Source organism: Heptranchias perlo, chromosome 24 (genome assembly GCF_035084215.1).
Source record: "Heptranchias perlo isolate sHepPer1 chromosome 24, sHepPer1.hap1, whole genome shotgun sequence".
Taxonomy (NCBI): domain Eukaryota; kingdom Metazoa; phylum Chordata; class Chondrichthyes; order Hexanchiformes; family Hexanchidae; genus Heptranchias; species Heptranchias perlo.
In genome coordinates this window covers 4294915-4315835 of record NC_090348.1, presented here as the reverse complement: position 1 = coordinate 4315835, position 20921 = coordinate 4294915, and the positions used below count along the sequence as shown (strand labels likewise).

Genomic DNA, 20921 nt, shown 5'->3' with positions numbered 1-20921 from the left:
GCGATTAATCCCCTCCAGGATCGCTGGCCTGCTCCCTCCAGAGTACTGAGGCCTTTGTTAGGCCCAAAACCCTTTCAACAGGTTCCACTGAGCCTATCAGTTGATGGGATTTCCCCGGGAAGCCTGGGAATTTCCTGAGCCACATCTCCTTCACGTCGTGGGCAGGGGGAGCTGGTGGTAGATCAATTACCCCACTCCATAAAATCCCGGCCTCCTCTCCACGGGCCCCATTTTCTCCCCCACCAATTGCTGCGCCCAGGATAGGCCCGGTGCAAGAGTGGAATTTCGGGCCCATTGTTTTATTAAAGAGTGATGAGGAAAGGAGAAAGGATACAGTGACTGTCCATTTGTGCCAATTTTATTATGGAAATTAAGTAAAAAATAAATGGCAAAATGTCAATTTTTGCAAATCCATAGGACTGCTAAGTGCATACACATACCTATACATTATCGTTCAAAGTCTACGCATCATATCATCATGTAACACTGCAGTTTTCCCTTTTAAGTCCAGTGCATAAGGTGTAAGTCTACATAAAACTATCATTCATTTACACGAAACCTTTAATGTTAGACGTTGAGTCCAGTGGTATGTGGAGACTCATCAGAAAATCAGAAACACGACACACCACGCATTCTGTTTAAGGACATTTTCTGGCCACAAAAGGCAACTGTCTCTCATGGGTAGGAGTGGGGAAAGCGTCTTGCGTGATGTTTAACAACCTGAAGTGACCAGTTTCATTTATTCTTGCTCAGAGGGATCAGTCCTTGATATCAGCGTGAAAGAAGCCAATGGTCAGTTATCGGATCAAAACGTTCCAAAAGACTTTGTTCCGTTGTCTGGGAGCACACAAAGCTCTCTCAAAGTGAAGTCCCTCTGTGGTCCTTCTGAGCCAAAGTCCATGTCAATGTTACAGATGGAGGAAGGGGGTTTAGCTGGATTAGCACTACTAGATCTCCTGTCACCCATATCTCATTTACTGTTCAAATCGCCTATCTAATAATGTCTTTCTCACTGTGACTCGTCAGCTAATAAAGTGCGTCATTACATAAAAAAGCAAGAGTTTTCTTTTGGGAAGAAAAGAATTCAAGGCCAACTTTGGTTCACAATCAGCTCAGCAAATGCTTCGATGTGCAACCGTTCTGCTTTAGAGCTTTAACGTAACAATCCTCGGCTCAAAGTTTCCCTTAGGACGGAGACCTGCTCGACATATCGGGAAACATCATCCTTGTACAAAACACCGGGCACTACTAACACTCTGCTCTCAAGATGTGCACCACTCTCCGGCCTAGATCTGGCTTCCAGGCCTGTACGAAGCTCTTCATGTTGACTATCAGCCGGCCAGTGTGAACGTCCTCATGCCCTGCCACCAGGTACTCTGTACCTGTGAAGAGTGAAAGACAAGGGTCAACACAGTGCTCGTCATATCAGCACTGGGAAAGGATTAACCCTGTGAGGGGCACAATGATTGAAGAAATTACACCAATTTCCTTCAATTGTTTCTACGTCTTACGGCACAGCGAGGTCTCTAATGGGTAATGAGGGAGCCGCCCAGGAGTGGTGGGTTAGCACAGCTCAGTTGAGTTCGGTCCAGTCCGATTTCATCTAGGAGCTTGAACTGGTTCAGACTCGATCGAGGTGCAATTCCCAGCACCAGCAGTCAGGTTCAATAAAAGCTCAGCTCAGTGCCAGCTCAAAGTCACGAAACAAACAAAAAGAGTTCAAGGGGTAGATGATTGGTTATGGTCCATTTTAAGCACGTAACCAACTGCCCACCTGAACCGGAAGGCCCAAGGCTGGCCCCAAATTGGGCCTCGGGCCTCATTAACAATACTTGGGTGGGCCGCAGAGGATGCTCGTCCATTTCCACGCTGGCAGTGGCCTCCAGGTAAGGAGAAGGGGAGCGGGGATGAGAGGAGGTCGAATCCAAATTCTCAAACACCCATGGTGGGTTTTAAACTCACAATTTCTGGATTACTGCTCTAGTAACATAAGCACTAGGCATGAGAGCAGCCTAGTGATGACATTCCCTCTAGTTCCCCCTCCCTCCATGCCTTCTGCATGTTGCTTCCCGACAATGACGTGCCTGATATTGAGGTTAAAAGAATAAACATGCCACATCACCCTAAAGTGCTGTGACACTCTGCCTCCAACTTGAAGTACTAAGTAGCCTTTGATACCTAAGGGCCAATTTTAACTCCTGCTCGGTGAGAACGGGGGAGGGGTTAAGATGCTGGTGGGGGAGGGGCGGTGCCGCATTCCCGACCCCCCCACCACTTTAACTTGCCTCATTACAGGCACAAGAAGGACGCCTGCCCTAGAGGAGCGGGGGCCTAATTTAAATGGCAAAGTCACGTCCCGATGACTCCATTTTAACCGCGAGCCGACTAAGGGCCACATGGTCTCAGATCCGCCAATGAAAGCTGGACCCAGGCTGCAGGAGGCCCAGGTAAGTGTTTGTTTTTACTTTTTAAAGGTTCCTTGTAGGTCAGGAGCAGCAGGAGTGTTCCTCCTGGCCCCACAAGGATCACTTGGGCTTCCCCGCACCAGGCTTCCCCCCTCCCACCCCGATTTTTGACTCCCGCCCACCGGGGGTGCCATCATTCCTGCCGGCTTTGGGCGGGAGTCAGCGTCGGAATGCGTTAACGAGGCGCGGGAGTCAAAATCTCCCGCGCCTCGTTAACACGCTCCTCGGGCCAGGGTGGGGGCTGGTACCCGCCCGGAATTAACATTGACCCTCTAGACTTTCCGGTGGGCTAACTGTAGATAGTAAGGGCCAACTGTTGCCTGTAAGCAGTGAGGTCCCTGGAGACAGATATCTTGCACTGGCCCTGCTAACCCTATATTTAAAACCATTAAACGCTCAGCTGTTTTTCTAATGTTGGAGGAAAGGGATGCTCACAGGGATACCCAGCTCAGTAATAAAGCGAAGGCCGGGTTGGTAACTATTTTTGAACCCATCTCAGTGACTCTCATATAAACTGGAGCCCTGCATCCAGTCAGAGAATGGTTCCAGTCCGGGGAGGACCATTTAAGAATAATATTATAGGAACAGAAGGAGGCCATTCAGCCCCTTGAGCATTCTCCGCCATTCTATCAGATCATGGCTGATCTGTACCTGAATTCCATTTACCTGCCTTTGCTCCGTATCCCTTGATACCCTTACCCAACAAAAATCTATCGATCTCAGTCTTGAAAGCTTCAATTGACCCCCAGCATCCACAGCCTTTTGGTGAAGAGAATTTCAGATTTCCACTACCCTTTGTGTGAAAAACTGCTTCCTGATTTCACCCCTGAATGGCCCAGCTCTAATTTTAAGATTGTGCCCTCTTGTTCTGGATTCCCCCACCAGAGGAAATAGTTTCTATGTGTGAAATGTGTCGAATCCCTTAATCATTTTAAACACCTCGATTAGATCACCCCTTGACATTCTAAACTCGGGAATACAAGCCAAGTTTATGCAACCTATCATCATAATTTAACCCTCTAAGCCCTGGTATCATTCTGGTGTGTCTGTGCTGTACCCCCTCCAAGGCCAATATATCCTTCCTGAGGTGCAGTGCCCAAAACGGAACACAGTCTCCAGAGGGGTCTGACCAAGGGTCTGTACAACTGAAGCATCACTTCCTCACTTTTGAATTCCAGCCCCCTTGAGATAAAGGCCAACATTCCATTAGCCTTTTTAATTACTTTTTGTATGTGTGCAATAGCTTTTAGTGATTTGTGTACCTGGAGATCCAAATCCCTTTACTCCCCCACATCTCCTAGTCTCTCAACATTATGAAAATAACACTAACAGTTGCTGGTGCAGTGAGAAGACCTTCCTCTATTTCTGTTCATTATTGATTCCGAAAGGGATGGGCGATCACAGTCGCCCCTGAACGGATGGTTGGCCTTTGCCGCTAGTGCAGCATCGATGGGAAAATGGCCTCATTTGGTGTATGTTGGGCAGTGAATATGCTTATCCTTCACGTTCTATTGTTAAAAGCATCTCTGCCATCTCCTCTTACCAGGGTTTAGAAGTGGACATGTACAGCCTCTGTCTGTCCAGGATTCTGGGTACAGGACTCGTTTTCCCCGCTGAATCTTTAACTTAGTCAGTTTCAACACCTTCTTGACCTTCACGTTGACCTCTGCATGTGACCCTTTGTCATGAGCTGAGAGAATCCTTACCTTCAGGACTGTGGCAATGAAGGAGAATGAATAGACAATCAGCCAACCAAATCACACTCAGCATTACACGACCAGGACAGTATCTGGAGTGCTTTAGAATAACAAGTTCTGCAAAGTATCGATATTAGTTCTAAAATGGAAACACAGGAGTAATTTCAGGGCAGCACAAGGTTTGGAGAATAATTTATGAAGGCATTCGATTAAATTCCGCAATCTAATGACTTCTGGGTATCGATCATTCTGTCCGTAATTCATGTTATTTATGAGCGAGAAAGGCAAGGAGAGTGAGCACAATAATAGACTTGCCATGTACGCTATATAAGAAAAGACTTGCATTTATATAGCGCCTTTTACAACCTCAGGGTGTCCTAAAGCGCTTTACAGATAATGAAGTACTTTTGAAGTGTAATCACTGTTGTAATGTAGGTAAATATGACAGCAAGGTTCCACATTCAACCAAAACAGATAGCCTGCTTTGGTTGAGGGATAACTATTAGCCAGGGTACCAGAAGAATTCCCCTGCTCTTCTTCAAATAGTGCCATGGGATCTTTTACATCCACCTGATCGGGAAGACCGGGCCTCGGTTTAACATCTCATCTAAAAGACGGCACCTCCTACAGTGCAGCACTCCCTCAGTACTGCGCTGGGATATCAACCTGGATTATGTGCTTGAGTCTCTGGAGTGGGACTCTGCAGTGACCTTCTTCCTCAGAGGCCACAGTGCTACCACTAAGCCACGGCTGACACTTGTGGCTATTTGCTCTTGGATTATATGTTCTACAGCAAGGACTTTAATGAATCACCATCTGTCTCATGGGAACAATGTACAATGTTAAGTTTGCGAGGATACAGCATTCAAGGCGAGAATGTACTAAAAATTGCTCAACTGTCTACAGAAATGTTCTAAACATGGAACTGAAGGATATATCAAATTCTGTCACGATGTTCTCGAGGAAACATTTGGTGTTTCATTAATTGGAACTGATGGGAAAATCTGAATCAGGAAATGTTTTAGTCTCACTGAGTACCCTCCAAGAACATAAAACACATATTACTTTGAATTCCATAAAAAAAGTAATTCTGTGTTGTTCTAGTCAAGGATGCTGTTTCCTAGCAAATGTGCAATGAAATTTTAAGAATTGCCAGCTGGAATTTTCTGTCTATTAAGATTGAGGGCACAGGCTTGAGTCTGCTGCCCGTATCCTATCCCGCACCAAGTCCTGCTCACTAATCACCCCCGTCCTTGCTAAGCTACATTGGCTCACGATCTCCTAATGTCTCAAACTTAAAATTCTTATCCATGTATTTAAATTCCCCCATGGCCTCGCCCCATCCTATCTCTGAAACCTCCTCCAGCCCTACAACCCTCTGTGAGCTCTACGTTCCTCCAACTCTGGCCTCTTGTCCATTAGCAGTCTAGGTCCCACACTCTGGAATCCCCTCTGCCTCTCCATCTTCCTCGCCACCTCCCTCCCCTCCTTTAAGACCCTCCTTAAAACCCATCTCTTTGACCAACCTTTTAGTCACCTCTCCTATTACCTCCTTTGGCTTGAAATCCATTTTTTCTCCGATCACGTCATTGTGAAGTGCCTTGGGACGTTTTTCTAAATTAAAGGTGCTATATAAATGCAAGCTGTTGCTCTCGAATCTCGAGTACTGTGGTAGGCTTTCAGCATTGAAACGAACAGTACAACTTGTGCATTCGCCTCATTTCTTTGCTGCCACCACTCACTTAGTCCCTCCGTCACACCCAGATTGATCTTCATCATCACCAGGGTGGGATAACCTGCTCCAGAGGTGTCTCCACAGAGACTGCTCTGAGCAGGTAGCCATGAAGCCCTCCCCCAGGGTATCGATTCTCGAGCCCCCATTTAACAGTCCTGAGATTGGCAAACATCAGTCCATGGGGTAAACCCGATAGTGAAGATCAGTGGAGACTGGAACTCAATTCTGGATCAGCCAGTGTGGAGTGCAGTGCTCTGTCACTGTACTCTCTGGTGTCCCTGAATCGCAGTGCTCTGTCACTGTACTCTCTGGTCTCCCTGAATCACAGTGCTCTGTCACTGTACTCTCTGGTCTCCCTGAATCGCAGTGCTCTGTCACTGTACTCTCCAGACTCCCTGAATCGCAGTGCTCTGTCACTGTACTCTCCAGAATCCCTGAATCGCAGTGCTCTGTCACTGTACTCTCTGGTGTCCCTGAATCGCAGTGCTCTGTCACTGTACTCTCTGGTCTCCCTGAATCACAGTGCTCTGTCACTGTACTCTCTGGTCTCCCTGAATCGCAGTGCTCTGTCACTGTACTCTCCAGACTCCCTGAATCGCAGTGCTCTGTCACTGTACTCTCCAGAATCCCTGAATCGCAGTGCTCTGTCACTGTACTCTCTGGTGTCCCTGAATCGCAGTGCTCTGTCACTGTACTCTCTGGTGTCCCTGAATCGCAGTGCTCTGTCACTGTACTCTCCAGACTCCCTGAATCGCAGTGCTCTGTCACTGTACTCTCTGGTGTCCCTGAATCGCAGTGCTCTGTCACTGTACTCTCCAGACTCCCTGAATCGCAGTGCTCTGTCACTGTACTCTCTGGTCTCCCTGAATCACAGTGCTCTGTCACTGTACTCTCTGGTGTCCCTGAATCGCAGTGCTCTGTCACTGTACTCTCCAGACTCCCTGAATCGCAGTGCTCTGTCACTGTACTCTCTGGTGTCCCTGAATCGCAGTGCTCTGTCACTGTACTCTCCAGACTCCCTGAATCGCAGTGCTCTGTCACTGTACTCTCCAGACTCCCTGAATCGCAGTGCTCTGTCACTGTACTCTCTGGTCTCCCTGAATCACAGTGCTCTGTCACTGTATTCACCAGTCCCCCTGAATCGCAGTGCTCTGTCACTGTAATCTCTGGTCTCCCTGAATCGCAGTGCTCTGTCACTGTACTCTCCAGACTCCCTGAATCGCAGTGCTCTGTCACTGTACTCTCTGGTCTCCCTGAATCACTGTGCTCTGTCACTGTACTCTCCAGACTCCCTGAATCGCAGTGCTCTGTCACTGTACTCTCCGGTCTCCCTGAATCACTGTGCTCTGTCACTGTACTCTCCAGACTCCCTGAATCGCAGTGCTCTGTCACTGTACTCTCCAGACTCCCTGAATCGCAGTGCTCTGTCACTGTACTCTCTGGTCTCCCTGAATCACAGTGCTCTGTCACTGTACTCTCTGGTCTCCCTGAATCACAGTGCTCTGTCACTGTACTCTCCAGACTCCCTGAATCACAGTGCTCTGTCACTGTACTCTCCAGACTCCCTGAATCACAGTGCTCTGTCACTGTACTCTCTGGTCTCCCTGAATCACTGTGCTCTGTCACTGTACTCTCCAGTCTCCCTGAATCGCAGTGCTCTGTCACTGTACTCTCTGGTCTCTCTGAATCGCAGTGCTCTGTCACTGTACTCTCTGGTCTCCCTGAATCACTGTGCTCTGTCACGGTACTCTCTGGTCTCCCTGAATCGCAGTGCTCTGTCACTGTACTCTCTGGTCTCCCTGAATCACAGTGCTCTGTCACTGTACTCTCCGGTCTCCCTGAATCGCAGTGCTCTGTCACTGTACTCTCTGGTCTCTCTGAATCGCAGTGCTCTGTCACTGTACTCTCTGGTCTCCCTGAATCACAGTGCTCTGTCACTGTACTCTCTGGTCTCCCTGAATCGCAGTGCTCTGTCACGGTACTCTCTGGTCTCCCTGAATCACAGTGCTCTGTCACTGTACTCTCTGGTCTCCCTGAATCGCAGTGCTCTGTCACTGTACTCTCCAGACTCCCTGAATCGCAGTGCTCTGTCACGGTACTCTCTGGTCTCCCTGAATCGCAGTGCTCTGTCACTGTACTCTCTGGTCTCCCTGAATCACAGTGCTCTGTCACTGTACTCTTCAGTCTCCCTGAATCGCAGTGCTCTGTCACTGTACTCTCTGGTCTCCCTGAATCGCAGTGCTCTGTCACTGTACTCTCTGGTCTCCCTGAATCGCAGTGCTCTGTCACTGTACTCTCTGGTCTCCCTGAATCGCAGTGCTCTGTCACTGTACTCTCTGGTCTCCCTGAATCGCAGTGCTCTGTCACTGTACTCTTCAGTCTCCCTGAATCGCAGTGCTCTGTCACTGTACTCTCCAGACTCCCTGAATCACAGTGCTCTGTCACTGTACTCTCTGGTCTCCCTGAATCGCAGTGCTCTGTCACTGTACTCTCTGGTCTCCCTGAATCGCGGTGCTCTGTCACTGTACTCTCTGGTCTCCCTGAATCGCAGTGCTCTGTCACTGTACTCTCCAGACTCCCTGAATCACAGTGCTCTGTCACTGTACTCTCTGGTCTCCCTGAATCGCGGTGCTCTGTCACTGTACTCTCCAGACTCCCTGAATCGCAGTGCTCTGTCACTGTACTCTCCGGTCTCCCTGAATCGCAGTGCTCTGTCACTGTACTCTCCAGACTCCCTGAATCACAGTGCTCTGTCACTGTACTCTCTGGTCTCCCTGAATCACAGTGCTCTGTCACTGTACTCTCCGGTCTCCCTGAATCACAGTGCTCTGTCACTGTACTCTCCAGACTCCCTGAATCACAGTGCTCTGTCACTGTACTCTCTGGTCTCCCTGAATCACAGTGCTCTGTCACTGTACTCTCTGGTCTCCCTGAATCGCAGTGCTCTGTCACTGTACTCTCCGGTCTCCCTGAATCGCAGTGCTCTGTCACTGTATTCTCCGGTCTCCCTGAATCGCAGTGCTCTGTCACTGTACTCTCTGGTCTCCCTGAATCGCAGTGCTCTGTCACTGTACTCTCTGGTCTCCCTGAATTTCGATGGCCTTGCTCTGCCAGCAGAAGTGGGATGGAGTGGGACTTAAGTGCGCTCAAGCCCGGAGATGCTGTCCCCAAACTGTGGAGATGGGGGTCACTCGCATGGCCATGGTGGGCCGGCATTGCCTCATTGTTCTCCGCCCTGATCTGTTCTAGACAAGCCGAGCAGCCCAAAACTGCCCCCCCACGCTGAGGTGCCCATGGCCCTGTCTCGTGCTGGAGGAATCCCGATAGTCTTCAGCTCAAAAGGGAGCCACTCTGGTATCTCGGATAAGTAATTCATCACACCTGGGACCGAGGCCCTTCCCTTTCTAAAGTTTGGGACCTTTCGATGGGCCTCAGTGGAACTCAGGCCCGCTCTCAGCTGGTGAGAGCTCTGCTGCGGCTTCACAAGGACGTACTGGGGTTGGGGGGAGCTTCCCGCGACATGCCCCCTTTGACATGGAGGGAGTGGGCAGATTTCTCAAACCCCCACCCCTGCCTAGAAAAATGGGGTGTGACTCTGGTGGGACTGGGTTCAATGTTCAGTGTTCAGTCCTCCAAATTCTCAATAATTACACGACTGTCTCCGAGCAGAGTGCAACTCACCAAATGTATACATCATGTTGCAGAATACTTTGGGATTTCTTAGGACCTGGTTTCTGCACTCACACTTCCCTGAAAGGAACGGTTAAAACATGGGGTCAGAGGCAAAGCATCAGATGTATCTGTGTGTCTGAGCAGGTCTCGATGGAGACTAAACAAAACTAGGAATAAAAAATATCACCGACATCATTGTTATCTTTCAAAACAACTTCACTTCACTCCCAAGAATACTTTCTGGTCACATTGAATAACAATCAACATCCTTTAGACTCAAAAGGGCTCATTTTAACCTAACCCGCCCGGACTGACTGGATCGGATTGGTCGCCCGTTTTATACCCCGCCCCATTTTAACCTCCGATAACTTCATTGGAGAGTAAAATGGAGAGGGGTGTAAAAGGAGTGTCTGACCCAGTGCCGTCAGTTTCACACCGGGCGGGTTAGGTTAAAATGACCAACAACCAGGAAGCTGGTGTTGATCTCATCACAGCTGGAAACCTGGTCCTTGTGAGGAGCTCATGTTTGTGCCCAAATTGCCCGCGATTAGAACTGAAATACGGGCAGGCATCAACTCACTGCAGTTCTCAAACGCCCAGCTCACCGTCACTTGGACCCAGTCTGTCCACAAATAACCATCACCAGACTGTGTCTGTGTGGACAGACTATTTAAACTAGATAGTTTAGGGAAAACAAGGGGGTCGTGCATATAAACTGCGCAAGCATGGGACTAGGTTAGAGGTTTTTAGAGGCTTTTCTTCACAAGGGGGGGTTATTGATGCTTGGAACAAGTTATTGGCTGATGCGGTGAGTGTGGATTCATTGCAATGGTTGAAGAGAGAACTGGGTGAGTTCCTCGCTGTGGCCAATCTCACTGTGTACAGAAGGTAGGTGAGGCGTTGGGTATGTACCTCACCGTCACTGTGATCTCATGGAACTCGTTTTATTGTCGTAGGGTTTTTTTATCTGGTTCTTTGGCTCTGACAGGAGATTACATGGTTAGTGGTGGGAGGGAGTCACGGTGCTTAGTTACGCCATGACCGTCTGGAACAGGCTCGATGGACCAGCCCATCTCTTCCTGTCTGTCTTTTCGTATGATCGTATGTGCCTGTTTGAAGTTATTTGATGCTGTTGTTTATTATTTTGGTGCCATGCACACACTCCCTGTACTCTTCGGGGTAGATCTTGACTTGGTCCGAATCAGCAGCCCGTTTTACATCGCTCCCCGTCGTCTTCAATTGAAATAAAAATGGGGAGAGATGTAAATCAGGCTGCTGACTCACTATCACCTGTTTTACACTGTCCCATAAAGTCAAGATCTACCCCATTGAAAGCTCACAAGTAGCACAAACCTGTATTTGAGTCAATAATAGTGAACCATGAAACGGGAAACTTTGGCAAGGATTTTGATGTGAAGTGTGAGGATTGAGATTTCTCACCTGAATGTCTGAGAGCGGAGAAACCTTGCTCGTCCTCCCAGTTCCAGGTGTGTTCACTTCCAGTGAGTGCAGAAGATAGGCCCTGGATCAGTCCCGTGCCTTCAAATCCATGGTTCCAGCCTATATCTGCAGGGCTATCAGATTCAATGGAGACACATCAACAGGGTGACAGAAATTCAAATATTTTTCTCTTAATTGTTCTTCTCTTCAATGCCTAGTGGGCCATGAGGGCCAACCAGATTGCGCTCTGGGTTGTCTCTGTAACAGAGTCTCTCATTACGTAGATAGGTCATCAGCCTGACACCCAGCCCCCTACCAGGAGAACAGGCTAGACGCGATGGGGGGGTGGGGGCACTCTACTCCCATCGGACACGAGCACCCTGCTGGATGTCAGAGGCCGGACCTCTCATCTCCTGCTTGCCTGGGGCTCTCTTAATTAGTACACTTTAAAAAATGTATTTGGAGCTATTTTCTCCCCCTCTCACTCCACTTTCTGCTCTTGCTAGATCTCCGCCAATGCCGGGGACACGGTTTGAGTGGGGGGATCTCTCCCCTGTGTGGGGGGTAGGGGCCGGGAGGTGGGGCTGTGTCTGGGCTCCAAGTGGCACGTCTCAAGGTGACTCTGTTTGAGGTCACACCTCCGTGTAACTGTTAGGGAGGAGGGCAGCCCCTTCCCTCTCGGAACCCAAGCAGTCTCACTGAACCATCCTTACACTGTAATAGTTAGGAGAAATAGACCATGTTCACACCCTGTAGACCATGGAAGGCAGTAGATCCTGTAAATTATGTGTGTACTAAATTTCTCTGCTGCTGAACAGAGCCATTGACCTGTTTAGTTTACATCTAGAGTTTAATTTAATTCATTCTCAGGATGTGGGCGTCGCTGGTGAGGCCGGCATTTATTGCCTGTCCCTAATTGCCCTGAGTTTTGGTACAACTGAGTCACTTGCTAGTCTACTTCAGAGGGCAGTAAAGAGTCAATCACATCGGGGGTGATTTTAAACTCCAAGGACGGGTGGGTTGGGGGTGGGTGGGAGTTTAAAACAGTTGTTTTTTGGGTCGCGACCGCAACCCGGCTTTATTTCCGGGTTTAACGTCGGTGCGGAAAGGTCCAGGCTTCCCACTGGGAACGCCAAGTCCGAACATTTTGCGGTTGTGACCAAAAAAATGACTATTTTCAACTCCCACCCGCCCCCAACCCACCCGTACTTGGGGTTTAAAAATCACCCCCATTGTGTGGGACTGGAGTCACATTTAGACCAGACCGGGTAAGGACGGCAGGTTTCCTTCCCTAAAGGACATTGGTGAATCAGCTGGATTTTTACGACAATCCGACGGCTTCATGGTCACTTTTACTGATTCCAACTTTTTCTTTCCAGATTTTTAAAAACTGAATTCAAATTCTCAAACTGCCCATGGTGGGATATGAACTCACGTACTTCTGGATCATTAGTCTAGGCCTCTGGATTACTAGTGCAGTAACATAATCAGAAGGCTTTCCATAAGGTTCCACACAAGAGATTATTAGTAAAAATGAAAGCCGCACGGAATTGGAGGTAACCTTGTGACTTGGTTTGGAAATGGGTTAGGAGGTAGGAGGCAGAGAGTAGGGATAAAGGGTATGTACTCTGATTGGCAGGATGTGACTAGTGGTGTCCCCCAGGGATCTGTACTGGGGTCTCAGCTTTTCATTATATTTATTAATGACTTAGATGAAGGAATAGAGAGCTGTATATCCAAGTTTGCAGATGACACTAAGTTAGGTGGCACAGTAAGTAGTGTAGATGGGAGCAGAAAGTTGCAAAGGGACATAATTAACAGATTAAGTGAGTGGGTAAAACTGTTGCAGATGGAGTTTAATGTGGGGAAGTGTGAGGTCATCCACTTTGGATCCTTGATCAGACTACATCTGGAGACTGTGTTCAGTTCTGGACACCGCACCTCGGGAAGGATATATTGGCCTTGGATATATCTGCAGCGCAGATTCACCAGAATGATACTGGGACTTTAAGGGTTAATTTATGAGGACAAGTTATATAAACTTGGTTTACATTCCTTTGAGTTTAGCAGGTTGAAGGGTGATCTGATCGAGGTGTTTAAAATGATAAAGGGATTCGATAGGGTAGATACAGGGAAACTATTTCCTCCGATGGGGGAATCCAGAACAAGGGGGCACAATCTTAAAATTAGAGCTGGGTCGTTGAGGAGTGAAACCAGGATGTACTTTTTCTCACAAAGGGGAGTGGGAATCTGGAACTCTCTCCTCTAAAAGGCTGTGGATGCTGGGGGTCAATTGGAGCTTTCAAGACTGAGATTGATAGATTTTTGTTGGGTAAGGGTATCGAGGGATATGGAGCAGAGGCGGGTAAATGGAGTTAAGATACAGATCAGCCATGATCTAATAGAATGGCAGAACAGGCTCGAGGGGCTGAATGGCCTACTCCTATTCCCAAGTTCCTGTGATCCATACAGCAGCATGCATTTTACAGTAAGCCAGGTCACTTCAAAGGGTATTAAGAGTCATGTGTAGGTCCAGACAGTGTAGGGGTGTCAGGTTCTCGTCCCTAAAGAGCATTCGCGAACCAGTTGTGTTTTTATGACAATCCGGCAGCTTTTGATGGTCCTTTTTTCCTGGTGCCAGCCCACAGATTCAAGGATTTATTGAATTCAATTCCACTTGCCACGGTGAGATTTGAACTCATGACATCTGGGTTGTTCGTCCTACACCCATACCATAGCTATTCAAATATACGGCAATTAAATCTTCTAAACTGGTGCATCCCTTTCTTCCTACTGGGCCAAGCTGAGTTGTGCCCTGCCAGAGCTGACCGTGTTACCCACCTGCTGGTGCAGTCCCCGGTATAAGGGTCACAGCTTCTCGCGCAGTCGCACGGTCGGCAGCCATATTCTCCGAGACCCCAGTATCCCAGCATGCACCTGTCACAGCGGGGCCCAGCCACGCCGGGCTTACACAAACAGTCGCCGGTGCCGGGGTGGCAGGGTCGTGAGGGCAAGGTGGCAGAGCCAACGGGGTGGCACGAGCAGGCTGGAGAGAAACAAACGAAGAAAAGACTTTCAGCGCCTGATGACTGAATAACAACGAGCAGGAGAGGGAGAGCTCTTCACATTGCTGTGTCGCTGCTTAATTCCCTTCTCGCAACAATATTGGTTAATTATTGACAACAGGGCACAGTTACCAGCTGGGCACCTAGTTCAGATATATTTCCAGCACAAAACAATTGCAACTTGGATACGTGTTGTGGGAAATTGTCACATACACCATGTGACACACTGGACAGTGTCTGTTGTGGGATTCCCCCTCACACGGTAATTGGTAATGGATTATTTTTTATATTAATTTTCGGGATGTGGGTGTCGCTGGCAAGGCCAGCATTTCTTGCCCATCCTTGGGTGCCCTGAGAAAGTCTGATACAACTTAATGGCGTTCTGGGTTACTTCAGAGGGCAGTTGAGAGTTAACCACATCGATGTGGGACTGGAGTCACATATAGACCAGACCGGGTAAGGACGGCAGGTTTCCTTCCCTTGGGTTTTTACAACAATCCGATAGCTTCATGGTCACTTTTACTGATTCCATCTTGTTATTTTGAGATTTTTAAGAAGAAACTGAACTCATATTCTCAAACTGCCATGGTGGGATTTGAATTAACATTCCATTAGCTTACTAATCCAATAAGATAACCATTACACTACTGTCCCCAAACGTACAGTACCTTGTGCTAGCAGTAAATCAGCTTTTAGCCTAAAGCTATATTGTGACTCCCCGACTAGAGAGTCAAAACATCAATGTGCTAGTGTCCCTCTTAGTGTGACTGCTACGATGTGTTGCTGTGTTGTGACGTAACAGGGCACGCTGCTACGATGTGCTGCCGTGTTGTGACGTAACAGGGCACGCTGCTACGATGTGCTGCTGTGTTGTGACGTAACAGGGCACGCTGCTACGATGTGTTGCTGTGTTGTGACGTAACAGGGCACGCTGCTACGATGTGCTGCTGTGTTGTGACGTAACAGGGCACGCTGCTACGATGTGCTGCTGTGTTGTGACGTAACAGGGCACGCTTCTACGATGTGCTGCTGTGTTGTGACGTAACAGGGCACGCTGCTACGATGTGCTGCTGTGTTGTGACGTAACAGGGCACGCTGCTACGATGTGCTGCTGTGTTGTGACGTAACAGGGCACACTGCTACGATGTGCTGCTGTGTCAGTTTTCACCTGTTTCCCCTTCAGGCCACTAAGTGTCTGATCTCAGTCCCATTAGCACGGGGAAGTGCAAACATTAAAAGGATGAGAAACTGGAGGGAGACAATGTTTAGACCAGTGTTGTCCAGTAGAAATTGCTGACTATCCACAGGTGAGGCCATGGCGACACAGTTTTATTAGAAAATCCCTGACACACACTCACACACTCCAGGTAAATGTACGTCACTCGTGTATATTTAGTGAACAAACATCTCCCACCATTCAGGAACCAAGGATGTAAAGCACTCACAACGATCAAAAGAACACTCCCACACTCTGCTTTCTGTTTTACCATTTTACAAACAAACGCACAAAAAGGTTAAAGTTCACGTGCATACGCCCTATGAATGAGTATTGAGATCACAGACCCAATGACCGTGTCTATTCCTCATTTTTTATTTACTAATCAGAAATGCAAGTAGCCACATCTGGAATCCCAATTAGTCACGTGGATAAATGGCTAACGTTTTGGACAACACTGGTCTAGAGAAGCACTGACAGAATCCTGGCTGTGGGTTGTCCATGTTTCCTCTCAGTCACTAATGCAGGGACCAGAAAGAGTAAGTAGCTTGGAAATAAATGGGTTAACTCTGTGGGTAAAAATAGAGCATGCTGGGATACAGAGGAACACACCAACTGTTTGGAGATGGACTTTGCCAATCAAAGAGTTACCTTCACAAAGAAAAAGAAATCCAAATAGCGAACAAGTACATTTTTATGCCACCCTCTTTGGCTGGTGTCAGGGAAAACATGAGCATTGACAAGTGGGTGATACTGGCTACGATGTCAGTTTGTTACCCTGGAATTTTTTTAAAATTTCAGTAGCTTTGACCATGTGTGATTGGGGACTTATGCCCCTGAGGGCAGCAGGATGAAATCATGGTTGTGCTGACTCAGGGAACCAAGTGTCACAACTCCCACAACCGTCACCATTGAGCAACAAATGTTCCATCTCTTTCCGGCACACCCACATTTTGCTTTTAGGCACAGCTTCGAGTCTCGCCGATGGATGAAAGGGGGTACCTAGTTACAATGGGAAATCTCACTCCCAGGCGTTACCTTAAGATCCTCTCCCCCCTTCACCCCACGAGGATGCAAAGAGGCTTCAAAGCGATTTAGACAAGTTGAGTGAGTGGGCAAATACATGGCAGATGCAGTATAATGTGGATAAATGTGAAGTTATCCACTTCGGATGGAAAAACAGAAAGGCAGAGTATTATTTAAATGGTGATAGATTGGGAAATGTTGATGTACAAAGGGACCTGGGTGTCCTTCTACACCAGTCACTGAAAGCAAACATGCAGGTGCAGCAAGCAGTTAGGAAGGCAAATGGTATGTTGGCCTTCATTGCAAGAGGATTTGAGTACAGGAGCAAGGATGTTTTACTGCAGTTATACAGGGCCTTGGTGAGACCACACCTGGAGTATTGTGTGCAGTTTTGGTCTCCTTACCTAAGAGAGGATATACTTGCCATAGAGGGATTGGAGCGAAAGTTCACCAGACTGATTCCTGGGATGGCAGGACTGTCATATGTGGAGAGATTGGGTCGACTCGGCCTGTATTCACTCGAGTTTAGAAGAATGAGAGGGGATCGCATTGAAACATATAAAATTCTGACAGGGCTAGACAGACTGGATGTAGGGAGGATGTTTCCCCTGGCTGGAGGGTCTGGAACGAGGGGTCACAGTCTCAGGATACGGGGTAGGTTATTTAGGACTGGGAGGTGTGGTGAACCTGTGGAATTCTCTACCACAGAAGGCTGTGGAGGCCAAGTCACTGAATATATTTAAGAAGGAGCTAGATAGATTTCTAGACACAAAAGGCATCAAGGGGTATGGGGAGAGAGCGGGAATATGGTATTGAGATAGAGGATCAGCCATGATCATATTGAATGGCTCGAAGGGCCGAATGGCCTCCTCCTGCTCTTATTTTCTATATTTCTATATGTTTCATCCATGATTAATTTTGTGGGACACAAGTTGGATTTTGTGATTGGTCTAAAGAGATTTATCTGCAGGGGACAGAGTTTGTGTTGGGGGGTCCCCGGGCAAAGGTTGGGTTTGGGGTTCCTACACTTTACGAGACAAACTCATCAATGGTTCTGCTCAGGATCCTTGTCTGGATGAGTTGCACCATCCCAGCACCACCCCTGTCTGTCTGAATAGCAGATCATCACTTATTGCGTTTGAGAAATTAGCAGGTTCCTGAGCTTTAAACCATAACCTGGAAATACTTGTGAGCTTATTTCATCTGTTAATAACTGCATGCTAATGACAGTAGAATAATTAAAGGACTGAGAGCAAACACTTGCCAGGAAACCAGCAGGTGACTGGGCAGAATACAGTGGCGATGTCTCCATTCTTTCCTGCTTGTAGTGTCAAGGCCTCAGGCTCAGGAAATGACTGGGTTCACTTTGCTCTTTCAGCCTTGGTGCTTCGCAGTTTAGAAAGAAAGGTTTCTATCGGGCCTTTCACAACCTCAGGATATCCTAAAGCACTTTACAGCTAATGAAGTACTTTTGAAGTGTAGTCACTGTTGTACTGTAGGAAACGCAGCAACCAATTTGCACACAGCAAGGTCCCACAAACAGCAATGAGATAATAACCAGATAATCTGTTTTAGTGATGTTGATTGAGGGATAAATATTGGCCAGGACACTGGGGAGAACTCCCCTGCTCTTCTTCAAATACAATAGCAACAACTTGCATTTATATGATGCCTTTAACATAATAAAACGTCCCAAGGCGCTTCCCAGGAGCGATTATCAAACAAAATTTGACACCAAGCAACATAAGGAGATATTAGGTCAGGTGACCAAAAACTTATGGATTCTGTTTCTATCCTTCTGTCAGTGATGTCCCTTTTTCCTACTGCCATTATCTCTAATTAGTACAGCTACTCCACCCCCCTTCCTTCCCTATCCTTTCTGATTATATTATAGCCTGCAATATTTAGTTGCCAGTCCTGCCCTTTATGTAGCCATGTTTCAGTTATTCCTACTACATCTGGTTCCTCGCCATGGATTATTGCCTCCAGTTCCCCCGTTTTATTTCGGATGTTGTGTTCATTGCTGTACAGGGAGTTTAATTCATCTTTAATAGTTGTTCCTTTTACTTTATTTTTAACAATCCTTTTATACTTCTGTTTTATAACTGTATTTGTTCCTTGACCGTTTATGTTATCTTTATTCCTTACTCTGGTCTGACCTTTACACTCATCTCCTGTCTCTTTTATCTTTAAGCTTTTGTTATTGCTCCCAGATCCCTCCCTCCTACCCCGACCTTGCTAGTTTAAAGCCTTATCCATTGCACTATTTATCCTTTCCGCTAAATCTACTTATTTAGATGAGGGTCATTGCAAGGAGGAAGAGTACTTCAATAGACCTCGTGACCTGTGCATCACCTCAGTCCAGATAAGACAAACCGACTTGAAAACTCCCTTTGAAATGGGAATATTACATTTACCGAAATCCCTGAGCAGGAAGTGTTAGTTTTTGGATGTGACCATAGTCCAGGCCAGGTGGGTGCTCTTAGCTCCGACTGTCGGTATGATTTAATAATTTTGAACAATTTGCTGTTGGCTGTTGGGCAGAGGGGAATGCTGCAGTTGCTGCATCGCTTCCACACAGCAGGCCGTAGGTGTCATATTCCCCTGTAGAACATGACAAACCCACAGCAAAAATCACAGTGGGAAAATTATTTCCACTCATGAGGCTCTGGGACCATCAGAAATGGAATTTATTTCCATCAGACAATAATATTTTGGGATACAGTATACATGATATGACACGAGGCAAGTGTAGGAGGCTCGGGAGGAACAGGTGACTTTGGACCTCTGGTTCCCAAGTTCTCCACCACTGGGGGTTTTCCTCACCTCATGTCTGGGTCTGTTGTAGGCTCACTGATAGAGATTGATTGCTGTGATTAGTCAACAACTCCATTATTGTATGATATGACTATCAGGATGGTGGAAGGTGAACTAGATGGACAGTGGTCTTCTTCGTCTAGAAATTTCTATGTTGCTCTCAGGTATATGCACGCGAGTGAACAAATGTAATCACATAGTAACAGCTTCAGGCAGGAGAAGACCATGGGGACAATGTCAAGGCCCATGGAGGTAGAGTGAAGTGGGCGCTCGGGAATCAGCAGCTCCGTTTATACTGCGCTCAATTTTTTTCCATCGATTTCAAAACGGGCTCCTGGCAAAGAGCAATTTCACCCATCCTCCCTTTGGCCCATCTAGCCCACCTATCCACAGAACTCCCATGGTGAATTTCTACTAACCCTGAATCCAATTTGTTGCTAAGAACCTGTCTAGTTCCTCCTTGAAACCTGTATGGTTCCTCGTTCCACCCCCCGTAAGTCGATAATGACCATTATTCAAATATTCTCCAACAATCAGCTTCCACCTGCTCAGGTATTAATTGTAGAAAAAAAAGCAAGGGGATTAGCTGGACAAATAGCCTTGTGAATGCAATACAGGAACGCTCCTTCATATCGGCACTCTCAAAGACCAAAGCCACAACCGGAGAAAATAGGAACCATTTCAGGAGTAATTCGAAGGTTTACAGTTACATTTGTACTGAATGTTAAAGCAGAAATGATCTTACCCAGGCAGGCGCCTGGGGCAGAGAGCGGGACCCTGAGGTTCCTGTAGAAGCCTGGCTGGCACCGTTGGCAGTGCTGCCCCTCTGTGTTGTGCTCGCAGTTGTCGCACACTCCGCCACTACGGTTGCCTGATGCCAACCACGCGCTGAGGTCAAAATGGCAGCTGTCAGCGTGGTCGTTACACTTGCATTCTGTCACAAGGGGAAAGATATTGGGGTTAAAATCCTTTCACGCAAGCAACCTCATTAGAAAGAACTAAACGATTAGTCGTTTATTCACCTGCACTCAAGTAATTTAGAATTACACAGAAATTCCAACACAGAAACAGGCCATTCGGCCCACCTAGTCCGTGTTGGAGTTTATCCTCCACATGAGCAGCATCCTAATCCCATGTACCCGCCCTGTTCCCCTAACCCTTTATCCCCCCTTTCCTTCAACCATCAATCTAACCTACTCTTAAATGTGGACATGGGCCCGATGTTAACCCCTCGCGCCCGATGAGAGTGGGGCGTTCGGGGGGGGTGAGACTAGAGACAGTGTCCTTCCCTCCTGAGGCCCAGTGCACTCACGCCCCACACCATTTTTACAGGCAGGTCTGGGGCAGGGTGTGAGGCCCTGGCCGCAGGAGTTGGGGGCCAGTGACACAAGTCGAACCCCAATGCAAATTTAACCGGACATTGAGCGTTTGGCGGTAACTATGGGCATCGCCAGGGGAACCTTGTGCCGAGGAGGAGCAGACCCCAGAACAGGGTCCAGAAGGTAAGTTCTTAAAAAATTTTTAAAGTTCCTCCGGGCCCCACTCGGAATCCGAGGGCCTCCTCTGCCCCGGGGCATCGCCTCCCCCCACCCCCACATCCACCGTCCACAATCACCTCCTCTCCCCCTCCACCCCAACACACCACGTAACTGACTGCTGGGGACCGTTCCCCTCTCGCCCTCCTGCCCCGGTCGCCCTCCTCCCACTCGCCCTCCAAAGCTGCTCGCCCCACCCGCCCTCTAGCTCCATGTCATTCCCGTCGGATTCGAGCGGGAGTCGGGCCTGGAC

At 47.9% G+C, this 20921-nt stretch overlaps 1 protein-coding gene across 2 annotated transcripts in view; it reads right to left on the bottom strand.

Moving 5' to 3' along the window:
• Positions 1-340: 340 nt before the first annotated feature.
• The window catches only part of ntn4 (netrin 4), a 91442-nt gene continuing 70861 nt past the window's right edge, over positions 341-20921 (bottom strand). For both annotated transcript variants that reach the window (XM_068004631.1, XM_068004630.1), the window contains exons 5-10: positions 19879-20067; positions 13851-14055; positions 11010-11143; positions 9579-9647; positions 4009-4179; positions 341-1382 (exon numbers count right to left, since the gene is read on the bottom strand). In XM_068004631.1, the coding sequence (XP_067860732.1) occupies positions 1249-1382; positions 4009-4179; positions 9579-9647; positions 11010-11143; positions 13851-14055; positions 19879-20067 (902 nt within the window). In that variant the 3' untranslated portion in view covers positions 341-1248. The remainder of the gene's footprint in view (positions 1383-4008; positions 4180-9578; positions 9648-11009; positions 11144-13850; positions 14056-19878; positions 20068-20921) is intronic.